Source organism: Odocoileus virginianus, chromosome 28, assembly GCF_023699985.2.
Source record: "Odocoileus virginianus isolate 20LAN1187 ecotype Illinois chromosome 28, Ovbor_1.2, whole genome shotgun sequence".
Classification (NCBI taxonomy): Eukaryota; Metazoa; Chordata; class Mammalia; order Artiodactyla; family Cervidae; genus Odocoileus; species Odocoileus virginianus.
The window spans coordinates 35337012-35356353 of NC_069701.1; the positions used below are offsets into that span (position 1 = coordinate 35337012).

At 50.7% G+C, this 19342-nt stretch overlaps 1 protein-coding gene across 3 annotated transcripts; it reads right to left on the reverse strand.

Annotated features, from left to right (window-relative positions):
• Positions 1-2795: 2795 nt before the first annotated feature.
• Positions 2796-10826, reverse strand: LOC110147898 (solute carrier family 22 member 6). Of its 3 annotated transcripts, none has more exons than XM_070457515.1 (10): positions 10281-10825; positions 9841-9944; positions 9462-9616; positions 7499-7667; positions 6942-7065; positions 6691-6806; positions 5253-5467; positions 5033-5141; positions 3357-3428; positions 2796-3058 (listed from the first exon to the last, which is right to left on the reverse strand). In XM_070457515.1, the coding sequence occupies exons 1-10, from the start codon at positions 10632-10634 to the stop codon at positions 2974-2976; spliced, it is 1503 nt and encodes a 500-aa protein (XP_070313616.1). In that variant the 5' UTR covers positions 10635-10825; the 3' UTR covers positions 2796-2973. The 3 variants fall into 3 exon arrangements, with proteins under 3 accessions (XP_070313616.1, XP_020765338.1, XP_070313617.1); XM_020909679.2 differs by having other exon boundaries at positions 3357-3560; positions 10281-10824; XM_070457516.1 differs by lacking the exons at positions 7499-7667; positions 9841-9944 and having other exon boundaries at positions 3357-3560; positions 10281-10826.
• Between the last annotated feature and the right edge of the window lie 8516 nt (positions 10827-19342).

Sequence of the window (19342 nt, forward strand, 5' to 3'; positions counted from 1 at the left end):
CAGTATTCTTACCTGGAGAATCCCAGGGACGGGGGAGCCTGGTGGGCTGCTGTCTATGGGGTCGCACAGAGTCGGACACGACTGAAATGACTTAGCAGCAGCAGACGCCTGGTTGCAGAGGTGAGACCTGAGATGCAAGGGTGGAGCCCTGGGAAGGTGACTTCTGATGAACTCTCTACTAGGATCAGGCAGTTGCAGAACCTCTTGAATGTGTCATTTTGGTTGGGAAGTGCTCAAGGCTGCAGGCAGAGAAATTGAGGGTCGCCTTAAAGGTTCTATCTACCCTGGCTGAAGATAGGACCTTGTGGTCAAAACGGGACAGCATCTGAGGCCACTGGGGTGGTGCATGATGGTACTAGAACTTGGGCCTCCAAGGCAAGGGGATGAGCTGTGAGCCAGTGTTTGGGTGGTGACTTCTTGGGGAGACACTGTCAGAAGTCACAGACTGGTAACTGAAGAGTGGGAGGAAGGTGTAATTCCATTTGGACAAGGGTATGGGGTGAGTGCAGGAAGTCTCAGGCCAGAAGCTGGGGAAAGGGAGTCTGTGCAGATGGTGTAAGCTGTCTAAGTCAGCACCAGGACTTTCCCAGTTGGGGATGTATGTGGCTGGGGCAGGCCAGGGACTGCTTCTGTTTGAGGCAGACATAGATATCAAGTGATTTAAGCAGAGAGCTGACAGACCCACAGGAGTCAGAACTTGTCAGACTTGCTAGTAGGGTTTCAAGGCAAGGGTAGGGAAAGTCACTGGTCCCAAGACCCCTAGATCTGCAGAGGCAGAGTATGCCATCCTAGGTTCCTCTCATCCCTCATGAGGGCAGCGCTGCCTGAGAAATAGCAGCAGGGGTGGGGCTGCTGACACTCTGGCATCTACTGGGTCCTATAATGGTCAAGAAATTCTTGAGGAGCATGGAGAATGGTAACCCACTCTAGCAGTATTCTTGCCTGGGAAACCCCATGGACAGAGGAGCCTGGCAGGCTACCGTCCATGGGGTTGCAAAAGAGTCGGACATGACTTAGTAACTAAACAACAACCACAGGAAATGTCCGCACCATTGGGGAACATCAAGGCTGCAGATGTTCCAGGATGGGGGTGGGTTATGGCGATTTCAGCTCTGCCGGGCTCTGCCCAGGCTGTCGTCTGGCTGGCTGAGCTGCTGGGAGCGCTCCCAGGGCTTTGTGGCTTTCTCAGGAGAACTCCAAGCCAGCTCCCCTGTCCAGGTTGCCCTGACTCAGCAAGAACTCTCTGATCCCACCAGGAAGGCGATGCCTATGGCTAGAGAGTGTGGACTTGCCCCAGGGGACAAGGGTCTGGGGGGCTGGGTCAGCTGCAGGGGAAAGTGTTAGGGGCAGTGTGCCAGCAAGCAAGCATGACTAAGCAAGAACATGGACCAGAGGGCCCTGCTGGTCCCTTCTTCCTGCCACCTGTGGGCATTAACAGGATTATCTTTTCCCATGGCCTCCCCATGCTAGCCCTCACCTCTGCCCCCACTCCCAGCTTCCCTGAAGGGAGCTCCCTGGCTGAGGTAGGTGATTGGTTATCCCTCTTTTTCTGACTGTGATCCCTAAATTCCCTCTATCTCTCGTTTCATGTGGTTCCTACCTTGTGACCTCATCACTCCACTTTACCTTTCTCTGTCTTTTTCTAGCCCAGGAGGGAAAAGGAGAAGCACAGTCTAGGGGGGTGGAAGAGGCCAAAGTCTCAGTAACTCACAGCCTGGGCAGCTGGGAGGGGAAGAGGTGGGTAGGGGAGAGGGGGTGGGTCCAAGCACTCACTTTCCGGATGGGCTGCTTCTAACCCTGACTCTGCAGTTTAATAGCTGTGTGAATCTGGGCAAGTTACGTAACCACTCCAGTGCGCTGACTTCCTTATCTGTAAAATTTTGTTGTTGTTCAGTCGCTAAGACGTGTCTGACTCTTGGTGACCCCAGCGACTGCAGCACGCAGGGCTTCCCTGTCCTTCACTATCTCCTGGAGTTTGCTCAAACTCATGTCCATTGAGTTGTGATATCATCCAACCACTTCATCCTCTGTCACCCCCTTCTCCTCTTGCCCTCAGTCTTTCCCAGCATCAGGGTCTTTTCCAATGAAGTCGCATCAGGTAAAATGCAGGACGATAATTGCGCGTATCTCTAGAAAGTTACTGGGAGAACTGACTGCGTTAATACATGCAAAGTACTTAGAACAGTGCCTGGCACCAACTTAGCACTCAGCTCTGGTTCTCTGGCTGGGTTTCAGCTTCCTCTTCCTCTCCTCCCTTCTCTCCACCAGCCCAGGGCCGGCAGGCGGGAGAGCCGCCAAGAAAGCCCAGGAAGTGCCCTGCCGGAGGATTAGGGTAGCCAGCGGGCTGAATGTCTAGCTGCAGAGCTGGCAGTGGCAATCTGGTTTTGAGTCCGGACCCTGCTGGAATCCAGAGGAGCAGCGACCAGCATCCTGAGGTCACAGCCGCTCCGGGTTTTTCTCCCCCTCTTGCTGCCAGAGGTTCCCAGGAGCTTTCACAGAGGGCGGAGCCTGAAACAAAGCCTCTGATTGGCTGCTTTCATTTTCGTGCCTTGTCAATTTCCAGCCAGACGGGGCAGGCGTGTGAGGGATTTAAAACTCAGAAGTATTTAGGCTAGAAAAGGAAGGAGGGAAGGCGGGGCGAAGGAGGGATAGGGGAGGGAGCCGAGGTAACAGATCCTTCGCCGGTTGTCTGGGATGGTTTGTCAGGTCCTGGGGGCTGAGGGCGGGGACTGGACGGTGCCCGCTGAAGTGGAGTGGCTGTTATGTTTGAGACAAGAGACACAAAGGGAGATGCTGCGAACAAACCTTTTAATATGTGGCCTTCGTATTAAAGGAGCGGGGGAGAGCCGAGGGGCTGCTTCCCTGAACCACAGCCCCAACACTTGGGCCACGATTCCCCTCCCCCTTATGTGAGCTGCCTGTAGGGCCCTTTCCTCCTGAGGGCCCTGTAAGGCCCCTTTTCAGTGCTCAGAGTCAGTTCTTCGCTGGTGCTGAAGCCTGGAGTGGGACCATCTGCTTCTGCAGCTCCTCTTGCTGCTTCCTCGTGTTCCCTCTCCTCCTGCGGTGGGGACAGGGGAGTGGGGCCCTGGGTACGAAGCCCCCAGACCAGCTGGGGTCTCCCAGGGGGCTCTCCATGCAGCTGTGCCCAGCTACCAGCTCTCTGCCCTAATCAGCTACCACTCTCCAGAGCCAGGAGGGACCCCAGGAGACTCTCAGCTGATTGGGGAGGGCGGAGGGGACACAGGGACAAGGAGCCCCTGCTGGGAAGAGAAGGCCTAGGTTTGAGTCTCAGTGCTACCCCAGCCTGGATGTGTGACCCGGGTCGAGTCCCTGCTTCTCCCTGGGTGGGGGCCCACCTGTTTTCCAAGTCCTGCACCGTGTCTGGCAGAGGCTGGCCCAGGGTCTCCGGCAGGAGGGCAACGGCAGTGCTGGCAGCCACCGGGACAGCGCCGTAGATAAAGAGAGGCACGGAGGGGTAGAGCTCAGCAGTCATGCTCACCAGCGGGCTCACAATGCTGCCCACTCGCGCCATGGTGCTGCCCATACCCAGTCCCGTCTGCCTGTGGGATCCAGGGGGTTGGGTGTCAGTTAGCGTTCCGGCACAAATGCTGAGGTCCCAGGTGAATTTGGGGTCAGGGCAGCTCAGGCCCAGCCCCAGGGAACCCCCCTGGTGCCTGCTCTGTTCCCCACTTGATCAGCTAACCAATTTGGCATTTATTTTGGAGATAATAATAACAAAAAAAGAATAAGTTGGGAAGAGCTCTGGCCAGAGAATCAGGAGATTGATTTTTGCTTCTGCCCTTAACTTGCTATGTGACCTTGGGCAAGTTTCGTTTCTTCCCTGAACCTCGGTGTCAAGTTAGCTGAGCTCGGTCAGTAGTTCTCAGATCAGCTGGGGGACTTGATTTACAGTTGCCCTAGCCCCACACAGGGGAGGCAGGCTTCACAAGGGGCTCAGTGGTAGAGTCCACCTGCAATTTAGGAAACATGGGTTCACTCCCTGGGTCAGGAAGAGTCCCTGGAGAAAGGAATGGCAACCCACTGCAGTATTCTTGCCTGGGAAGTCCCATGGACAGAAGAGCCTGTCTGGCTACAGTCCATGGGGTTGCAAGAGTTGGACGTGACTTAGCGACTAAACAACAACAACAGCCCCACACAGACCTGTTGGATTAGAATTCCTAGGGTGAAGGGACCTGGAATCTTCATATTAATATGTTAAGAACATTCTCTATGAGAGCAGAAGTTAAAAACTTTGATGATAATAGGGAGATAAACTGCTTGGATTTGAATCTAAGCTTCCTGACTTATAAGCTGTGTGACCTGGGACAAGTCACTTAACCTCTCTGTGGCTCAGTTTTCTTATGTGGAAAATGAGAATTATCATAGTACCCACCTCATAAGATTATAATGAGGACCAAAAGAGTTGATATTTGTAAAAAGTTTGACAGTGCCTTTATACTATTGTTCTTTCAGCTGAAATCACTTGAGGGTATAAGACAATAACCTTGACCTCTCAGGGTTCTCATTCCAAGTTGCCTAGGGAAGCTTGGCATTTCTTTGATATCTCATGTGAATTTTGCTTTCCATTCTGTATTTGTTGTTGTTGTTTTGCATCCTACTTTTCAAACAGACGTTTTTCTTGTGTCTTAATGTAAAAATATCCCCTCCTCCCAACCTTGGCATTCAAAAAAGTAGTGCTATATTTATCTGTACAACTACCAGAACTATTAAGTGTAGCTCTTGTGATAGAAAATTCCTTTTCATGGTTGTGGTCTTCGGTTTAAGACATACCATTTGGTTTAAAGATGGCATTTAGATTTGGTGGCAGATTAGATCTTCTAATGGCATTTAGATCTTCTAACCTGTGCCTTGGAGATCTAGGGGGACTTCAGTTAATTGCCTCTGAGATGTGTCTTCTTGGCTCCCCACCCTGTCCCAGTTGGTGGCCCCTTTTGACATGTGCCCTGGGGTCTGACCTGTATGCAGGGAGAATGCTTTGCCCCAAAGTTCCTCCCATTAAGCTCCCACTCACCGGATCATTGTGGGGTACACCTCCCCAGTGTACAGGAAGACGCAGTTGAAGGAGGAAGCCAGACAGCCCTTCCCCAGCACAGCAAGAGAGGTTCGGACAATGGACTTATCTAGAGAGAAAGGAGCAGGTCAGCGGGATCTTGGGAGAGGGGGTTGAGGAGTTGGGTCATGTCTGGGGATGTGGCCAAGGACGAGGGACCAAGATGCTCATGGGTGCTCACCCTGGGGTATCACCCCATTGATGAGGATGCAGATGCCTGCCAGCAGCAGTGAGGCCATCTGGGCAGGCCGGCGGCCCACATTGTTGATGACAAGGAAGCTCACAAGCTTGGCAGGCAGGTCCACAGCACCAAAGATCACCTGGATTAGGTAGATGCTGACCCCAAAACCCTGCAGGTCCATGACCAGCCCGTAGTAGGCAAAGCTAGTAGCAAACCTAGTGGGGAGGGATGAGGGGTATGGAGTTTGTTAGGAAGGTTAAGGGGGGCGGTGCTCATCCAAAACAGGTGAGCTGCACCAGGTACCTTGCTTAAGAATCTGGAATCTACCTTGGCTAATATTTCTTCTGACATTTAACAAGCACTTTAGATATTGGGGTAGTCCTCTAATACTTTGGCCACCTGATGTGAAGAGCTGACTCATTGGAAAAGACCCTGATGTTGGGAAAGATTGAGGGCAGGAGAAGGAGGGGACAACAGCGGAAGAGATGGTTGGATGGCATCACCGACTCAGTGGACATGAGTTTGAGCAAACTCTGGGAGATAATGAAGGACAGGGGAGCCTGGCATGCTGATGTTCATGGGGTTGCAAAGAGTCAGACACAACGGAGCGACTGAACAACAACAACAAAGTCCTCTAATACCCCAGATTTCTTAATCTGTGTCTCTAGTATATTAGGGAACTTTCACTTAGTTGCCACGTGGGATTTATATAGTTTTAGTCTTTATTTCATCTTGGATATCCAAGCCATGTCTTTAGGGCCAAGGTGTTGGGAGAGGCCAGAGTTTTCCAGGACCTGTCTGTAGTCCTGGGATGGGTGTTGTGTTTCTTAAGATGACAAGAGCCCAGGAAATAAAGCTCAGGTTATTGGATAGAACCCCCAACCTGGAGCAAACTCCAAATTGGAAACAAAGAATTCACTTGTTCCTTCTGACCATGTTTCTCTTAACTATCATGGGATTGCTGGATGATGGGGTTAGGAGGGTGGCAGTAAGAAGGGTAACAGGGAATGTTGCAATGGGAAAGGAAGATTTTTGGTTGGTATCAACCTTGGCCAGAGTCTGCTTTCAGAGATGAGCTTTGGGCATCTTATTACTGTGCCAGTGTTTCTGGAAGACACCACATAGCTAGTAAATGCTCCAGAAGTTTTGCAAGCCAGCCTTCGTGATATAATTCTGCAGACTCTGGGGGCCATCAATCTTGATGAGGTGTCTCCATATTGGAACAGAGCTGATAAAAGGGGAAGAATATGGAGAGATTGGTGCCCAGTTGGGGACCAGAGGCAAATTGAGGCTGGAGGTTGTTTGGTTCCTTAAGACTCTTTCTCTCCCTCACAGCTGATCTGCTGACTTCCTCCCTCTTGTGTGCCTTCTTCCACCCCCTGCATCCGCTCCTTCCCCAACCAGCCTCTTGTCTCTTGGTCTGTCTGTCTGGGCCTACCACAGCATTGAGAGGCAGAGGAAGAGGCGGCGAAGGGCAGGGCAGCGCAGCAGCTCCAGGGCCGAGGCCTGGCTCTTGCCTGTGGTCAGCTCCTTCTGCAGACTGGCCTGGAGCGCCTGCCGGGATGGACAGGGCTCAGGGCTTGGGCTCCCCCAGGAGCTCCTCCCAGCCTAGCCCCTTACTCAGAGAAGCCCTCTGAGTCCTGGGTTTGCCAATGGGTGGGATGTTGCGGGAGATCTCGGGGGTCTTACCTCCATACTTAGATTGGCCCCCTCTTCCCGCTTCCCATTGATCCAGGCCACTCTCTTCAGGTTTCTCAGGGTGAGGTCCAGCCTCCCGGAGGAAGCGTGCCAGCGGGCCGACTCGATGAAGAACCTGGGGGCAAGAGTGAGTGGATGTGTTGGCGTGGCTGCAGTTCCAGTCATGTGGGCTGGAAGTGGGGCGTGGGCTTTCCAGAGGGCTGCAGTGGGACTTCTTCCAAGGCTGGACACCCAGGACTTTACCAAATCCCTCTCTCTAGGACCACAAATTGGTGCTCAGCTTGGTAATGACTTGTTTCTCAACACGGGGCTTGGTTCTTGGGTGCTGGGGAAAGGGAGCAGGGCAGACAGGCTGGAGAGCTGGGAGAAGCGGGGGAGGCTGGAGAACTGGATACCTTGGGGCAAGTCCTTCCGCCCATAGCCTCAGTTTCCCCATCAGTTACACTGAATCCCTGGCCTGGGTTTGACCTTCTCGGACTCTGTGGGTGGAGTGTATAGCAAGATCTGGGGAAGTCTCATCCCCTCACATCTGTGTGGGCCCTACGTACCAGGAGTAGATGAAGAAGGCATAAAAGGGCACAGAGACCAACAGCTGTAGGTAACGCCAGTGGGGCACAGCATAGGCCACACCAGCCAGGAGAAACTGGCCCAGGCTGTAGACATAGCCGGTCAGGGTGCCCACGCAGGCCCGTGTGTGGATGGGCATCCACTCCACATCTGAAAGGAGGGTTAGAATAGAGTGGTGCAACTTACTGGGTGCCAGGTGGGTGGAGACCCCTGGGGCCTGCCGAGACCTCTACTATCTGTCCAAACCTTGGTTTGTCCCAAAGCTCAGTGGAAGATACATCAGATGAGGTTGGGGGCCATGGAAGGGAGACTTGGGGGGAGGGTTGTGGTGGAGGTAGGGATCAGGAAGTAGGTTTGGAATCCCCAGGAGTTGCCCTTCCACTTCCCTGCTGTGTGTTTTTGCTCCTCTCCAACCTACTGTCCTGGCCAGGGTCCTATTTCCCTTTGGAGCACCTCTGACCAACAGCAGTCACTCCTCTGGTCCTTCTTAGTCTGGGGTGGATTTCAGCCTCAGTGACCAGAGCAGCTCAGAGGAGACAGTGGCTTTCTGCCATCCCAGAGAGTTGAGGTGGGAGTGGGACCACCTCTCTGCTGAGGTCTGAAGAGGTCCAGCTTTGTTCCTTGTGGGTTCCTGATGTGGCAGCTGGGGCAATGGCGTGAACACTTAGCTTGCACCTTTGGACTGGATTCTCTAGGTGTCTGGCCCAGCCTGAGCCCTGTCCTGGTTAATTTCTTTAGTCTGTGCATGTGTGCGTGCATACTAAATTGCTTCAGTTGTGTCCGACTACGTGTGACCCTATGGACTGCAGCCCACCAGGCTCCCCTGACCATGGGATTCTCCAGGCAAGAATACTGGAGTGGGTTGTTGTGCCCTCCTCCAGGGGATCTTCCCAACCCAGGGATCAAACCTGTGTCTCTTACATCTACCTGCACTGGCAGGTGGGTTCTTTACCACTAGCATCACCTGGGAAGGGGCTTCCCTGATATCTCAGTTGGTAAAGAATCTACCTGCGATGGAGGAGACCCCAGTTCGATTCCTGAATTGGGAAGATCCGCTGGAGAAGGGGTAGGCTACCCACTCCAGTATTCTTGGGCTTCCCTTGTGGCTTAGCTGGTAAAGAATCTGCCTGAAATGCAGGAGACCTGGGTTCAATCCATGGGTTGGGAAGATACCCTGGAGAAGGGAATGGCTACCCACTCCAGTATTCTGGCCTGAAGAATTCCATGAACTGTATAGTCCATGGGGTCGCAAAGAGCTGGACACGACTGAGTGACTTTCACTGACACTGGCCTGGCCACTTGGGAAGCCCTACTTTAGTCCAGAGAATCCCAAATCCTTAGATTCTCTTCTGGGATTGAGGAATGACCTTGGGTGAATCCTGTCCCTTCCTCCTAGCCTCAGGTTCTTCATCTGAGAAAGAGAGCAAGGTGGGTGACCCCTCTGAGGGTGCATGTTGATGACTCATGGACGGGCCATGAGTGTACCAAATGTGTTTGGTCTACATGATGCTGGCTTGGCTTATATCAAAATATGAGAATTAATTGCAAGTGTTAAAAAGTTGGGATATTTTACAGTAATAAAAGAGGGGTTGGGGCAGATCTGATAGCCCCAGTGCTTCTTGTCTGGAGCAGCTGAGTGGCGGCAACCCCTCTGGATGAGTGTGTCTCTTTTTTGGAGACAGTCTTCACACTCTTTAATGCCTCTCAGCTCCTCGGTCATTTATGGGAACTGCCTAGCCCTATCAATGGAGTTTGTAGTTGGGTGCCTAAAGAAGAGGTCAGGATAGTGTGAGCTCCAGGACGAAGGCTGTTATGTTGGCTGCAAGGGCAGAATGGGCTGAGTGCAAGAAGGGTAGGCTGGGAGAGGAGGCTGGAAAGGGGCTGTGGGGCTGGGTGGTTGGAGGGAGAGGTAGGGGCCCGCCTTGCCCTCCCGGCCCCCCTCACTCAGTGTCATGCAGTTGAGGACGACGCCAGCTATCGACATGCCCGAGAGGAGCCGGAAGGCACAGTAGACGGGGAAGTTGGGAGCGAAGGCGGCACAGGTTCCTGACACAGCTGTCTGCAGGTAGTTGAAGATCAGCACCTTCCGGCGGCCCAGCCTGTCAGGGGAGGGGAGGCCTGCAGCAGGGGTTTTGAGGACCAGCAGGGGACAGGCCACACTGGGAGAGGCGCTGGCCTGGGACCCGTGATATATCATGAGGCTGATGCTGTAGGTCCTCAGTCCAGCCCCCACTGGGGGTGCCAACCACCCACCTTGGCCCTCCCAAACCCAGCCAAGGAGCCCCCAGTCCCAGCCCGGCTATTGGCCCTGCCTAGGACTGACCTGTCTGCTAGGCACCCGAATACCATGGCTCCGAGAAGCACTCCCAACATGTATAAGGACTGAGCCAGCTGGCGTAAGGCCCTGTGAGAGCACACGAGGTCCCACTGTGGGGAGAGGGGGCAGAGGTCAGGCTAAGGCGAGCCTGGGCTGCCGGGAAGCCCCCTACCCTCCTTCCGGCTGGCTCTCTGAGGCCGGTATCATCCCCTTCCCCAACACTTCGTTTTGGTCCTGGGAGCCGTGACACTTTTCTTGACCTTGCAACTCCACATTCCCTTTTCTACAAAGGCCCCCATCTGGAACCCCTTTCTCCATTGAGACAGTTGTGTGTGTGTATGTGTGGGTGTGGGTGTGAGTGTGGGTGTATGTGTGGGGATGTGTGGGGATGGTAAGGCGGGGGCACAGGGGTTGGGAGGAGGAGCTGGGGGCCCAGGGCTCCTCACCTCAGTCACGATGGTGGAAGGGAAGGTGCTGTTGTCGTAGATCCAGCCATGGGGGCAGGGCTCTGTGGCCCCTGTGCCATTGGGAAAGGGCGGTCCCCGCTGCGGGGAGGTGAAGAGGAGGCAGGACTCGGGCCGCCCCTGCCCATCCCGGGGCAGCCAGGCCTCCGCGTCCCCGTCCTCGCTGAGGTTGGTGTTGGCCGGTGGGCGGCAGTGATGGGTGGGGATGGCAGCAGTGAAGTTCTGCAGGGTGTTGTGGGAGGCCAGCAGGATCACAGGGAGGATCACCAGGGTGATCTGGATCTTCTGGAAGCGGCCGACGCCCCCCAACTGCAGCAGGAGGTCATTGAAGGCCATGGGGCCAGGCCTGGCCGAGTTGGCTGGGGGCTGAGGACGTCCGGTCCCAGGCCCTCCGTCTCCGTGGCCCTCCGCCTGCTGCCCTGCACTGGAGGAGATGGAGCGCTGTGGCTTCTGCAGCCAAGTCGCTCCTGGAACTGAATCTGAGCTGGCTCTGTGAGGGGACAGCAGCCCGGCCCGGCGGCCCCTCCTTCCTTCTCTCTCCTAGTTTTGTCCCTCCCTTTCTTCTGCGGCTTCTCCTCACTTGGTGGGGGAGGTGTCGCTCCACTCTCAGGGTCTGCTGTAGCCCTGACCCCCTACATGGGCAGTATTTAATCCTTGACCTGGAGGGAATGAGTTAAAGTGTGACTTGGTATCAGCAGGATTAACCCTCTGAGTATCCTGGTATCAGTGGAATTTCTCCAAGTGGGTATAAAGGGCAGGAGAGGGTGGATTGAAGTGGGGGTGGTGTGAGTGGATGTCCTGGGAGGACCCACCTGGCATCTGGGGGCAAGAGGGGATAGGCTGGGACCTTTCTGTCTTCCTTTTAATAGGAAGACTGGATTCTGGGAAGTGTGTTGGCCTCTTGTGGGGCTTCTGTCCTTTTTAGTGGGAAGGATCCAAATGGATCATTTTTGGGAGAAGTTGCCAGAGAAAATACAGGAAGCCCAGTTAATTTGGATTTCAGATCAGCAAATAATGTTTTTTTCTTTCATATAAGTATATCTCTAACAGTACATGGGCTGTACTTATACTAGAAAGGTACTTCTTGATCTGAAATTCAAATTTAATTGGACATCCTGTATCCTTACTTGTGAAAATTGGCAACCCTGGCCTTTGGTCTTCTGGGGACAGCTTACATATTTTTTTTTTAGTAACTTAAAAAATTATTTATTTATTTGGCTGTGTCGGGTCTTAGTTGTGGCACATGGACTCTCTAGTTGTGATGCATGGGCTCAGTAGTTGTGGCACGTGGGCTTAGCTGCCCCGCAGCATGTGGGATCTTAGTTCCCTGACCAGGAATCAAACCCATGTCCCCTGCAGTGCAAGGTGAATCCTTAACCACTGGACCACCAGGGAAGTTCTGACTGCTTGTATCTTACAGGACCACAGCTTTGTTCAATTGGAAGACAAAAAAGAGGCCAAAGACTGCTTTTGAAGCAGTGGGATTGCAGACCAACATCATACATGTAGATTGAGTCTTTCAGTATCTCAATTTCTATTTTCTTGTTCATCCTGATTCAAAATTTTCCTTTGTCTTATCTCCTGTCTATAGCTTCTTCTTTTCCTTCTCTTCTTTTTTTTCCTCCTTCATCTCCTCCTCCTCCTCCAGAGTAAGCATGAACTTATTTTACTTTTAGCCACAATTCTAAGAGATTCACTTGATTTCCTCCCATAGTTTGGCTCCCCAGTCCAGTTCTCTCATGCTCAGGGCACTGCCAACCTCTGATTGGGTGGGTTTCTATGGGATCCTACCTGTTGGATCTTGACTTGGTGTTGTCAAGAGAGCTCCAATATGGTAGCTGCTAGCTACTACTGAGTGCTTGACTTGAGCTGATCCAAATTGAGATCAGCTTTATTTTTTGGGGCTCCAAAATCACTGCAGATGGTGACTGCAGCCATGAAATTAAAAGACGCTTGCTTCTTGGAAGAAAAGCTATGACCAACCTAGACAGCATATTAAAAAGCAGAGACATTGCTTTGCCAACAATGGTCCGTCTAGTCAAAGCTATGATTTTTCCAGTAGTCATGTATGGATGTGAGAGTTGGACTATAAAGAAAGCTGAGTGCCAAAGAATTGATGCTTTCGAATTGTGGTGTTTGTGAAGACTCTTGAGAGTCCCTTGGACTGCAAGGAGATCAAACCAGTCTATCCTAAAAGAGATCAGTCCTGAATATTCATTGGAAGGACTGATGCTGAAGCTGAAACTCCAATACTTTGGCCACCTGATGGGAAGAACTTACTCACTGGAAAAAAGCCTGATGCTGGGAAAGACTGAAGACAGGAGAAGGGGACGACAGAGGATGAGATGGCTGGATGGCATCACCGACTTGATGGACATGAGTTTGAGCAAGCTCTGAGAGTTGGTGATGGACAGGGAAGCCTGGCGTCCTACAGTCCATGGGGTTGCAAAGAGTTGGACACGACTGAGTGACTGAACTGAAATTGAGATATGCTGTTAGGGTAAAATACATATGTGAAAGTCACTTAGTTGTGTCTGACTCTGTGACTCCATGGACTGTACAGTCCATGGAATTCTCCAGGCCAGAATACTGGAGTGGGTAGCCTTTCCCTTCTTCAGTGGATCTTCCCCACCCAGGTATCAAACCCAGGTTTCCTGCATTGCAGGCGGATTCTTTATCAGCTGAGCCACAGGGGAAGCCCGAAATATGTATGGATTTTGGGTTTACAGCTTCTTGCCTTTACTTTGCACAGTGTATATTATATAAAACATGGATTCTAGAGTCAGAGAACTTGGATCCAAGTCCTCACTTCACACTTACTGGCTGTGGGCAAGTTGCTAAACTCCTCTGTAGCTCAGTGTCCTTGTTTGCAAGGTGGGGATACTAGTTGTGTCTGCCTCATTGGAGGGTTAAATGAGCAAATACAGGTGAAGATCTTAAGGCGATCCCTGCCCTGTGGCTCAATGATCATGAGCTGTTATTATTTGTTTCTGGTCCAAAGGCGAGACTATCACACTGAGTTTAGAGAGAAAATGTGCCTGGGACACCTTACCCCCAGAACAGTGAATTCCCCACTGAGGGAGACTTTTGCCCCCCAGGGAGGCTTCTCTGGTGGCTCAGACTGTAAAGAATCCGCCTGCAATGTAGGAGATGCAGGTTTGATCCCTGGGTCAGGAAGATCCCCAGGCGAAGGGAATGGCACCTCACTGCAGTATTCTTGTCTGGAGAATCCCATGGACAGAGGAGCCTGGTGGGCTATAGTCCATGGGGTCACAAAGAGTCGGACATGACTGAGCGACTAATGCACACGCTTGCTTCCCAGGGGACATCTGGCCCCGTCTGGAGACATTTTTGTTGTCACCAGTGGGGGTGATGGTGACACCACTGGCGCCTGGTGGGGAGAGTCCGGGGATGGTACTGTGCATCCTGCAGCGCACAGGCCAGCTCCCCATAACCAGTCATTTTTTGGAGCTAAAATGTCAGTAATGATCAGAAACCCTACCTTAGAAGATGCCCTCAGACTTTTGTATAGTGATCAATCCCATACCTGCTTGGCAAAGGACAGTGCAGTCAGACACCTGATTCCTATCAACATATTTCTAGGAACCCCCACAGGTTTTTTCGAATGGGGAAAGTTTTGTGAGCTGAAAATGAGACCTCCTCTTCCTCCCCTGAGGAGCTCGGACCCCAGAGTGCTGCAGGTCTTCCCCTAGTTTTGCCTACACAGCCAGTTTTGCCCCCAGAGTGGCTGAATCAGGACTCTGGTCCTCCTGCGTCCAGGCCAACACCCTTTCCCACCGTGTTTTAGCTCGATTACTGGGCTTGGGTTACCACGAGAGACTTTTATTGCCCTTCATGATGTGTTTCCATTTGGGGTCTCCGACTGTCCCTCTCTAATCTGCTGCCTATTGATTGCTCCTTTGACCCACTTCAGAGATTTTGGCATGTGTCTGAACACAATGGATTACTAGGGTCCTATAGTTTTACAGGAAATACACCAGGCCCTGTACCCATTAGCCGATGCGAAGGTTCGAGAAGGGAAGGGGCATTTTTCAATTCTTCTGGGCGGAAATCTCTGAGTCTTGTTGAGTTTGATTTCTGACTTCTCTTGTAAGAAGTTAAGATGCTTTGTTATCAGCTCACAGTTTCCACAAACTACGCTTCTGTGTATGAAGTCGGAAGAGTGTTTATTGTCTATTGACATCCTGGGGTACATGAAATCTTACACGGGTTCAAACCTATTCTAACTTCAAAGCCAAGTTCTTAAATGCTACTCTAGAGGAGCGGACTGCCCAGCTAAAGAGCCCTTGGAGACCATCTGGCCTCCTATGTAAAGAATAGAATAGGGGAGGCCCAGAGAGAGAGAGAGAGATAGGACTCTCCCAGCTTCCCTCCTCCCCATCCCAGTGTTGGTTCTGGGCTGGGACCCAGTGGGTATCCAGATGCCTGACAGCATTTTCCAGGCCAAGGTATATAGGAGCCCTGTGGCCTGGGGATGTGAAGACAGCTGGACAAACAGCTTGGGGGTTCTGGGGCCAGTCTCCTGCCAGGACTTGGTGCCCTCATGGGGGAGAGGGTGGAGTGCCAAGGGCAGTGGGTGGGTTGCGGGGGGGGGGGGGGACGATGGGCCCCTATGAGCACCCTCCTTCTCTGAGGCTGTGTCCAATCCTGCCTAGGGAGAAGAACTCCCTCCTTAGTGCCTGGCCAGCCCAAAGCCAGGCTAAGTCTGGAAGAGGCTCAGATGGAAACTCCAGAGACTGAACTGTGGTTGGCTCCTGGGATCATAAGGTTAGTGAGGAGATTTCCCATCAGCCTCCCAGTTCACAGTGAGTTTCTGGGTGGAATTGGTCCCATGGCAAATAATTTGTAATGCCAGGAACTATCCTTTAGGGACATTCTGGATCATTAAACACCCAGAGTTGGACTCCTCTGTGCTGACTGGAATGTGGACTTAAGTTCTGGCCATGCTCACCAAGTCGGGGTCAAATCTGTGGACTTATGATTGGCCAAGAGCCACAAAACCACATGCCATTAGCAATGAATGCCAGCACACAGGTGACAACTTCCCACCAAGGCCCAGAGGAGTCAAGGGATTTGTGATCACACAGCAAGCAAATCTCAAGCTCAGACCTCCTGATTCCATCGCTCCTTCTACCATGTTAGCAGCCCTCACATACCCCAGATTTTCTGAGACATCCAGGTTTTGTACAATTTTATTCTATTAAATAAGTGGAATTTAAGGTGTGTGTGTGCATGCAAAGTTGCTTCAGTAGTGTCTGACTCTTTGTGACCCTTTGGACTGTAGCCTGTCAGGCTCCTCTGTCCATGGGGATTCTTTAGGCAAGAATACTGGAATGGGTTGCCATGCCCTCCTCCAGGGGATCTTCCCAGCCCAGGGCTCGAACCTGTGCCTTTTATATTTCATGCATTGGCAGGTGGGTTCTTTTACCACTAGCTCCACCTGGAAAGCCCTAAAGGTGTGACTACCTGTGACTAAATTTTTAAAAAAATTTATTTGGCTGTGCTGGGTCTCAGTTGCAGCACGTGGGATCTTTGATCTTCACTGAGGCATGTGGGATCTAGTTCCCTGACCAGGGATCAAACCTGGGTCTCCTGCATTGGGAACGCATAACCTTAGCCACTGGACTTCCAGGGAAGTCATTCTACTCGTGACTTTATTTTTATTATTTTCTGAGACTTTTCAAATAAATAATTTACAGATAAAGAAAGCATTTTTGCTCAGATCACATGCCATAAATGTGAGTTTGAAATGACTGACCTGGAGAGAAGCCTGGCAGACTCCAAGTGCTTGCTAGACTCACAACAGCATTCTGAACAAGGAGCCAAATTGTGAGCTTTGTGCTTTGTGGCCTGGATACCCTAGCCAGTGGGTGGTACAGAAATTAGGAATTCATCCAAAAGGGTGGATGTGAGTCTAGTAACCAATGAGCTGGCTTAGAATGATGCTGCCCAAGTGAGGTGCTCCATATTGGATAGCTATTCACTGAGCCAGTTGGAGGTTCTATTCAAGGACAGAGAGAAGGGAGTAGGGAAAGTGGGTGGAGCTGGAGCATCTTCCCTTAAGTTCCTGTGTGTGTCTTTTCAATAAACACCTAGATACAGCACAAGAATGGTCATGGGTCAATGTATGGCAAAACCACTACAGTATTGTAAAGTAATTAGCCTCCAATTAAAATAAAGAAATTAATTTAAAAAAAAAGAATGGTCATGGCTAGGATGTCCTGGGAGCCACCTTGAATTTTGGACAACTGAAAGATGGGAGTGGGGTGAGAGAGTCATTGTTCTTTTCTCTGAGCCCAATTCTTTTCTCTCTAGATTGAGACCCACTCAAACCAAGAGGAGACATTGATGATCTCATTGTCAGCTGATCCTAAGTCAAATGTGGTTGGGGTTGGATGGGGAGAAGTCAAGTGCCGGGCAGTATGAAGGGCAAGCAAAAGAGAAGTTGGTGCAGTCTAGGAACGGAAAGAAGTGAGATGAGGCTAGATTTCAGGGTGCAAAGTAGAAGGTGTTAAAAACTGAAGCCTTTGTTGGCTTGATCAGGTTGGGGCCTGATCATGACTGGCCTTGTAACAGAGTTTAGACTTTATCTCAATGGGATGTCACCAAAAAACTGAGATAGGGGTGTAATATGATCTAGTTTATGTTTATTAAGTTTTCCGGATTTGAGAGTATATCTAAATACAGACTTGAGAGTAATTAGCTCTGTGGCTGACAGCTGAAGCTCTGCAGTGTCTTGAGAGCCCCTTGGACAGCAAGGAGATCAAACCAGTCAATCCCAAAATCAACCCTGAATATTCATTAGAAGGACTGATGCTGAAGCTGAAGCTCCAATGCTTTAGCCATCTGATGTGAAGAGCCATCTCATTGGAAAAGACCCTGATGCCGGGAAAGATTGATGGCAGGAGGAGAAGGGGACAACAGAGGATGAGACGGTTGGATGACATCATCGATGCAATGGACATGAGTCTGAACAAAACACGCTGGGAGATAGTGAAGGATAGGGAAGCCTGGAGTGCTACAGTCCATGGGCTGCAAAGAGTCAGACACAACTGAGCAACTGAACATGTGTGTCTGAGCTGTCTAGTATGGTAGTTGTTAGCTATTCCTGAGCGCTAGTTTTGAGCTGATCTGAATTGAGATATGCTACGATTCATGGGGTCGCAAAGAGTCGGAAATGACTGAGCGACTGAACTGAACTGATTAGGGTAAAATGCATATAGATTCTGAGAACTAGTATGAATTAAAGCTATAAAATATCTCACTGTTAACTTTTATATTTAACATGATTAAATGGTAATATATAGATATATTTGCATTAAACAAAAATATTACAGTATTAAGATGAATTTCATCTTTTTGAGAGCTGATTACTCTCAAGTCTGTATTTAACTTAAAAAACAGTTACTAGGAATTTTAAAATTACACAGGTGGCTTGCATTATATTTTCACTGGACAGTGCTGTTAAAGAGCCCTAGAGGAAGAGGTCCATTTAAAGGGTTTTGGAAAATGTAGCATTAAGAGATGATAAAGGAATTGCTTTTGGAATTGTTTGGTTATTTTGGTTATAATTGTTTGGTTATAAAGAAAGGAGTTTATTCAGAGAATTCAAAATATTTGATAGAAACCAGGGGCTGAAAGTGCATCCAGGGTTGAGAGGAATTGGGACCTGGAATCCATTAAAAACTAATGTAAATAGTCTCACCATTTGCTTATCTGTTTATCTGGGCTCATGTTGTCTTTTTCTCTCTGTGCACCTGCTTTATTCCTTCTATGCAACTGATTTTTTCTGTTCTGCTTTTATCTGAGCCAGCCCACCCTCATGCTAACTTGCTTTCCTAGGACAAGACACAAAGATGAACTAGAACCTCCATGACCCAAATCCCAGCCCAGGAAGGAACATGTGATTAATGAGATGTGGACCCAGAGTGCTTTCTGGTCCAACCAATCATGATCAGAGGTGCAGGGTCATGTTAACCATTAAGTTAACAGGTTCTGCGGAATGTAGACCCTTGAGGAAGGGGTGGGTGAAGGACAGACAAAGTGATTGCTGTAGCCTTTACAGGAAAAAACCCAAAAGAGACTGAGAAGGAGCAGCCAGAGTGTGGGAGAGAGCTGCAAGCACATGGCATCTCAGAATCCAAGGAGGAAGGCATGACCAATAGAGTGAAATCTTCTGTGAGATCAAATAGGATGAGGGATGACAAGCGACCTATGGATTTGGCACAGGGGGTGACGACTGTCCTGGGTGAAAACAATTTCAGAGAAGGGTGGGGGCCAGAGCACAGTTTGGATGAGGTTAGAAAGTGGAGGAAGGGGAGGCAGACAGGAACTTTGTGAAGTTTGGCTTTGAAGGGAGAAAGAGGTAGTGTGGCTGTGGAGGGAGAAACGGCATCCAAGGAAGGTTGGTGGGTTGGCTTGTGTTAAGATAGGAGAGGCTTGGGTTTATTTAACTGGTGCCAGGAAAGTGCTAGGAGAGAGAGAAAGGGCAGAGACCCAAGGGAAAGCAGATGGCTGCTGGTGGGAGAGGCTGGACGCAGAGCCCAATGAGAAGACTGGATTTTCTGCTGCGATTGGGACAAACTTGGGAAACATGGTGGCAGACATCGATGGGTTCAGTTATGGCTGCAATTTTCTTGGTTAAATAGGAGACAAAGATAACTGGTGGGTGCAGGGCTGGGACTTGGGTCAGAGACTTGGGGTGATCGGGTGGAAGGAGGTCATGATTGCAGGAGCCCTGTGATCTGTCTGCAGCCACTCTGGGCTTGTTCACGCGAGTGATCACTTGCCTAATGGGACATGTAGATACACACGTGGTATTTCCAAGGACAAGATTTGCCATAGACTGTTTTGTGACCCCCTAATATCGTGGTGCCGACAAAAGTCCATATAGTCAAAGCTATGGTTTTTCCAGTAGTCATGTATGGATGTGAGTGTTGGACCATGAAGAAGGCTGAACCCCAAAGAACTGATGCTTTTGAACTGTGGTGCTGGAGAAGACTCTTGAGAGTCCCTTGGACTCA

Coding starts and splice junctions, on each gene's coding strand:
- LOC110147898 (XM_020909679.2), bottom strand. CDS start 10,634: ATGGCCTTCAATGACCTCCTGCTGCAGTTGGGGGGCGTCGGCCGCTTC. Junction 7,066..7,498: donor GCCTTCTTCATCTACTCCTG/GTACGTAGGGCC, acceptor TCTTGCCCCCAG/GTTCTTCATCGAGTCGGCCC. Junction 3,561..5,032: donor GTGTACCCCACAATGATCCG/GTGAGTGGGAGC, acceptor TGGATCCCACAG/GCAGACGGGACTGGGTATGG.